Source organism: Chenopodium album, chromosome 23 (assembly GCF_948465745.1).
Source record: "Chenopodium album chromosome 23, dcCheAlbu1.1, whole genome shotgun sequence".
NCBI lineage: Eukaryota > Viridiplantae > Streptophyta > Magnoliopsida > Caryophyllales > Amaranthaceae > Chenopodium > Chenopodium album.
The window spans coordinates 10917613-10924288 of record NC_137856.1 but is presented as its reverse complement, the minus strand read 5'-3'; the positions used below and the strand labels follow the sequence as shown (position 1 = coordinate 10924288).

At 46.5% G+C, this 6676-nt stretch overlaps 1 protein-coding gene across 1 annotated transcript; it reads right to left on the bottom strand.

The window, feature by feature from the left end:
• Nucleotides 1-3924: 3924 nt before the first annotated feature.
• LOC145607017 (uncharacterized) lies at nucleotides 3925-5262 on the bottom strand. The gene is made up of 3 exons (XM_081662807.1): nucleotides 5122-5262; nucleotides 4089-4624; nucleotides 3925-3952 (listed from the first exon to the last, which is right to left on the bottom strand). The coding sequence occupies exons 1-3, from the start codon at nucleotides 5260-5262 to the stop codon at nucleotides 3925-3927; spliced, it is 705 nt and encodes a 234-aa protein (XP_081518933.1).
• Nucleotides 5263-6676: the final 1414 nt, after the last annotated feature.

Sequence of the window (6676 nt, the reverse complement as noted above, 5' to 3'; positions counted from 1 at the left end):
CTGTGTTTTCTTCACAACTGGACTTCGGTTTGAGGTTTCCCCTTGACCCCACTCTGGAGAAGGTGCTTCGTGCCTTCAACATTTGTATATCTTTGGTGCATCTAGCCTCTCTTCATACTTTGATCTGCCTATTAATGGTTTCTACGATTTTGAAGGTATCCTGAGTCTTTGCATTTAATCAAGTCTTTAATGAGCCTGAAGAAGTCTGCTTTTGGGACTGAGTCTGGGTGGTACTACGTTGCTCCCAAAGAAAGCAGAGTTCTGTCCTTCCCAAAGCTTGGCCAACTCAGGGGCTGGACTGGCAAGTTCTTTTGGGTGAAGGTGCCCTCTACTTCTGCTGCGCCCCGCAATTTCCGAGAGATTCGCACCAACATGGCTGGGGTCACTGTTTCCCCTTCTGAGCCTGCTCATGAGGCATAGGCCTTGGATTCTCTAAAGGGATCAGAGACTGGGATTCGAAGTTTCCCAAGGTCTGGCTGCCTAATTCTATATACATTGTGGGTAACGAGCAGCTCTCTGCTATGCGTTTGTGCTATACGCATGAGGCTGGTAAGTTTTTGACCTTTCTTTTCTTTTCCCTTTCTTCTTTTTTGTTCTTGCTCTGGCCCTAATGTTATTTTGTCTCTTTGTCTCCTATTTTCAGGTTATGACAAGTTGGACAAGCGCATCCTTGGGCTGGTTGACAATTGGAGGGACCCTTTGACTGCTACTCCTGCCAACCCCCCTGAGCTTTTCGACACACTGGAGGTGTATGCTGGCTCCCTGAAGAACGAGGTGTGTCTTGCTCCAGCTGAGCTGCGTGCTGTTTTGGGCGCCGTGGCCACTGCTGACCGTGCAGGGTCTAGTCGTGCTGAAGTGGAGCCTTCCTCCTCCACTATTGGGAGTAGACGTGAGACTCGGCCTGCCTCTAGAAGGGCGGCTGCAGAACTTGAGGCGTTAGTGGCGCATGGTGCTTCTCTTGAGAAGCAGTCTGTTGTGGCTCCCGGCCGGATGGCACCTCAGGCTTCTGTTGCCCACAGACAGCGTGATCAAGATTCTGATGATGCAAAGACTACCGCTGATGATTTTACGAATAGTGTTCTCCAGTTTCCCTCTCATGGGGCTGAGACTACTATTGTGGGTGTAAAGCCCACTTATCCCGCTGAGCATGTTGTGCTCTTTTCTTCTGATAATGCTACTGTTGTGAAGCACACTGTTGATCCTTCTGTTGAAGCTACTGATTTCCAGCTCCCTGATGAAACAATCATGGAGCTTCCAAAGTTTCCACCACGTTCTTCTGGACTCTGAGAGGACAGCTTAGAAGTGCCTCCAGAGGTGGGAACACTCAGGCAGGGGGTACTCACAAGCAGGATCAACCTATTATTGACATAGAGGATGATCTTGTGACCTCTACCCCTGCTAGAGATGAGCTTGTCACGAAAAAGGCTCGCACCTCCTCTAGCCTTGATCCTTTTGCTTCTAACTCTACTAACCGGGCTTCCTGGTGGGAATGCCGACAAGGGGGTGGATACTCAGAACTCTACTGAACTTAACGGTTGCGTTCACCAATTCTTGAGTGATGCTTTTGAGAACCCGTTGTTTGCGACCTCGATCTCCGCTGGGGGTAACTTCCGCCCCACTGGGTATATTGAATTCTCCGAGGTCCCCATTGATGCCCACCTTCGTCCTTTGTTGTGCCCTGCTGGGGCTGAGAATGCTCCTTTTCGCCCTGAGATGAATGTTAAGGCTGACGAATCCTTGTTTGTGGAAGACCCCCAGAAGGGTGGTACCTTGGGGTATCGTCTTACTTAGGGAGTTCGTCTTCCGGCTGATTCTACGGTATCTTAGTCAGCCTCCCTGCTGCTACGGATTATCATGACTTGCAGAAGGTTAGTGCTTGCTTTTAGTTTTCTCCTTTCTGTTTCTGGTTTTTCTTCTTTCTTTTTGTTCATTTTTTTGCAAATGCCTTGCTTGTTTTTGTTTTTAATTGATTCCCATTTTGGCTTAATCTTTTCTTTCCTTGTCTTTCCTGCAGCTTGTCAGGTCTGTTGGAGACTTGTCCAATACCCTTCTCACAGTGGAGAAGGAGTATCAAAATCAAGGTATGATTATTTCTTAGAGAACTTTTGATATTCAGCAGGCTCCTTTTGAGAGGGATGCCATGGCCAGTGAGGTGACTCCTCTGAGAGAGAGGGCGGACGCCCTGCAGCTCCAGCTGGGAGAATTTCAGCTCACTAAGACCAAGTTGACGAGCTGTTAGGAGTAGTTGAAGACCTCTCAGGCCAGGGTGCAGACGTTGGAAGCAGAGATTGCGGATCTGCGGGCTGGGCACATAACCGAGCTGGAAGCTGCCAGGAAAGAGGCACTTAAAGCCTTTGCGCTCTCCCCTGCTTTTGCTAAGTTATAGGCTGATCGCCATGATGGTGGATGGGAGGCTGCAGCTCGGTGTGTGAGCAGCTTGTATGGTGATGGTGAGGAGCAGCAAGCTCGTTTCAACACCTTCTGGTCTAAAGTTGAGGCCGCAGGTGATGCTGGTTTGTTTGAGCTGCCTGCTGACCACCCTCGTGTTGTTAGCTGCAAGGTTCCTGACCAGGCTGTGCTGAACTTGGAGGTTCTTCTCTGCCCTGACGTCGCTGTAGCTGTTGGGGTGGAGTCTTTGGCTGGTGATCAATAAAGGTTATGGCGGCTGTCACCTTCCTACTCCAGTGGTTTTTCTGAGTTTGCCTCACCCAAATCTGTGGTAACCAAGTAGTTTTTGTTGCTATCTTTGGGGTGTATAGCCGCCAAAGATTATGTTATCCTGTGTCATTACTGAATACTTTATCTTTTGTTGCTGGGCCTGTCCAACTTAACCTGACTTTATATTTTTCCAACTTTCTTCCTTGAGTGTTTCCTTTTCCTAGTGGACAAGGGCTCAGTGTTGCATATACTGTAATTAATTTGCTGGATGTTTACTCTGCCTTGGTGGGCAGAGGTTCATCTTTGTATTGTATGTATTTAGTGATCTTTCTGCTATTTTTTCTGTTGATCATCTCATAGTCTGCGTGTTTGTCTGGACCTGCTGCTAGGCCAAGGTATAGTAGTACCCATACCTTAGCACATCAACTTCTTTGTTGCGTTTAGTGAAGCCTCGTAGGTTGGGGCTCCCTGTTTTCCTGATTTAGCTGCTGAGGGCTCTCTTGCTCTCTACTTTGTTTAGCAGGAACTTCGATGAGTTTTATTCTTTCTGCCCTGTTTGCTTTGTGCTTATGCATTGTGTACTCTATTTAAATTTGATAGATACTTGCTTGCATTGTGTACTCTATTATTCAGTCTGCTCTGCTGAGATTTACTTGTGTCGATCAGCTTTTTGATTGCTCATTTTGTGTCATTCAGCTTATTATGCTGTGACTTGTTTATGTCTTTCAGCTTGTTTATGCTGTAACTTGTTGTTTTGTTCCACTTACTTCTCTTCGTAAGGGCTTATTATAAATATATCTCCTCTTCCTCTTCCCCTCAAAGAGGTGAGCTGGGTGGGACTAAGAGAACCTTAGTGTTGCCCACGCAGTTCATCGTCTTCATTTTCCCTGCCCTCTCGTGCTCAAGCTGAACGTGCTAGGCCTCCCCCTCAGGCGTCCCCGAGGTGGTGCCCTGTTTTACTTTGAGCAGGTGAGGTGAGGTTTTAGGGAGGGATGCTTTAATTTGTCGTTTAACGTTATTTTGCTGCTTTGTGCTAGGGTGCTTTTTGCCTTCAGCACTTGCGTGTTTTCTTGCTCTCGTTTTTTTTTTTTTTTTTTTTTTTTTACTTCTGCATGTTAGTATGTGATGCTAAAGCATGATATATTAAAACAAGTTTACTCAACATAATCCTCACGTAGAGGCTTGTATTTCATTGAATTAAAATGGCTTAAATGCCTTAGTTAACATAACATGAAACTAAACAGAGTTTTTGCAAAACTGAAACAACTATCTCTGTTTCCACTTAACTTCTTGCCTTTTAAACAAAATATTTGTTTAACACATCAACATTGAAACTATTTCGTAAGACCTGACCTTCTTGATCTGTGAGGAGGAATGCACCTGGTCCTACCTGCTCATGGATGATGAAAGGGCCTTCCCAATTAGCTGACAGCTTTCCATGCTGATTTCCTCTTCCTACTGTTGTTGTCCTTCTAAGGACCAAATCTCTAGGAAGGAGCTCCCTGTGCTTGACCCTTTTGTTGAAAGTTTTGGAAATCCTACTCTTCTGAGCTGCCAACTTGAGGGCTGCTTTCAGCCTTACTTCCGGCAGGAAGTCTAGCTCCTCCAGCATGCGTTTTTCATTTCCTTGTGGTTCGTAGTGTTGTATCCTCAGGCTGGGAATTTGTAGTTCCACTAGGACAATTGCATCACCCCCATAGGCTAGGGTGAAAGGGCTTTTACCAGTAGATTCTTTCTCAGTGGTTCTATTTGCCCATAACACCTCTGGGACTAGGTCAGCCCATAGGCCCATGTGTTCCTCCAGCTTCCTCTGTAGGGCTGTTAAGATCAGCTTGTTTGCTGCTTCTGCTTGGCCATTACTCTGCGGGTGGAAGACTGAGGAACTTGCATATTTGGTGTCCATTTCCTCCAGGTAATCCTTGATGGTGTCACAGTCGAACTGACACCCGTGGTCAAAGACTATGCACTGTGGCACACCGAACCTTGTGATGATGTTCTTCCATATGAATGTCCTTACTTAGACTGCCTTTATGTACTTAGTAGGTTCATCCTGTATCCACTTGGTACAATAATCTAATGCCACAATGAGGTACTTCTTGCCCGCTGACCCAATGGTGAAAGGTCCTTATATGTCCATTCCCCACAGAGCAAACCGGATCGGGTTGAGGATTGGGGTTAGATCATTTTCCAGCTGGTTTATGACTGGGGAATATTTTTGACACTTGTCACACTTTTTCCCATATGCCAGTGCGTCCTGCGTTAGAGTTGGCCAGTATGCACCTCTTCTGAGAACTTCTACTCCCAATGTCTTTCCACCAATGTGGTTGGCACATATCCCTGAGTGTGCTTCTTCCATGATCCTCTCCTACTCCCACTCTGGGATACACCTTAGCAGTGGTTTTGAGAAGCCTTTCTTGTTAAGCTCCCCATTCATTACCACGTACCAGTTGGCGTCTTTTTAACCTTCTTAGCTTGCACTTCGTCGTTTGGCAGCGAGCCATGAACTTTGTACGCCAGAATGTCTGTGAACCAAGCTCGCTGCTGTCCAATGCAGTTCACCTGCTCCTTTTCAGCGATACTGCTTTCATCCAGGACTTGTACCATCACCGTCCTCGTGAGGCTCTGCAGGGTAGAACTGGCTAACTTTGATAAAGCGTCAGCTTGGGAGTTTCCCGCTCTGGAGACCAAGTCTATCTTGAAGTGAACTAGTTGGGCTGCCAGGTCTTTTACTTTAGTTACATACTTCAACATGGTGGCTTCCCTAATCTCATACGCCCCCTTCGGTTAGCTGGCGACAAGCTGAGATTGGCGACAAGCTGAGATTCAATCTGCAGGTGGACTTTTCTGGCTCCGGCTGCAATACTCATACGCAGGCCTGCCAGCACTGCCTCGTACTCTGCCTCGTTGTTTGATGCTTTGAACTTTATGGCGTACTCAAATACATTTCCCTCTGGGGATGTCATTATGATCCCTGCTCCGCTCCCTGTTTGGGCTGAAGATCCATCTACTTCTACCTTCCAGATCCCAATGTCGTCCTCCTTCTCCTCATAGGAGGCTTCCACGATGAAATCTTCTAAGGCTTGTGCCTTGATGGCTGCCCTAGGTTTGACCTCAAACTCATACTCAGAAAGCTCGATGGCCCATTTTAAGAGTCTGCCTAATGCATCCATTTTTTGCAACGCTTTTTCCAGCGGGTGATTTGTGAGGATTTGTATTATGTGCGCGTCAAAATATGGTTTCAACTTCCTTGTTGTTGTTACCACCGCGAAGGCCAACTTTTCCACTAATGGATACCTTTGCTCGGCCTCAGTCAGCACGTGACTCACAAAGTATATTGGCCTTTGTTGCTTTTGCCTTTCTACCAAAAGAACAACTGCAATTGTTTGAATCAATGCAGAAATGTACAACTGTAGTTTTTCCCTAAGCTCCGGGCTGATCATTGTTGGGATCTTGGTCAGATGCTCCTTAATGCCCTCAAAAGCTTCTTTTTCTGCAGTATCCCATTTGAACTCCCTGTTCCCCTTCAACAGCTGGTAAAACAGTAAAGCTTTATCGGCTGACTTGCTGATGAACCTGGTCACCGCGACCATTCTGCCTGTCAACCGCATGATGTCTTTAATGCACTTAGGCTCAGGCGAGCTTAGGACTGCTTCGACCTTCTCTGGATTTGCGTCTATCCCTCTCTCGCTAATCAGGAAACCTAAGAATTTTCCTGATCTCACTCCGAAGACACATTTCTTCGGGTTGAGTTTGATTTTGTACTTGTTCAGGGTGGCAAATGTTTCTTCCAAATCCATGATATGCCCTGCCTGCGTGACGCTCTTAACAATTGAGTCGTAAGCGTATACTTCGACATTTCTACCCTTCTGATGTAGGAACACTCTATCCATTAATTTTTGAAAAGATTCCCCAGCATTCTTCAGCCCAAAGGGCATAGCTATGTAATTGTACACTCCCCCTTCGGTGATGAATGCGGTTTTCTGCCGGTCTGGTTTATGTAAGATGATCTGATAATACC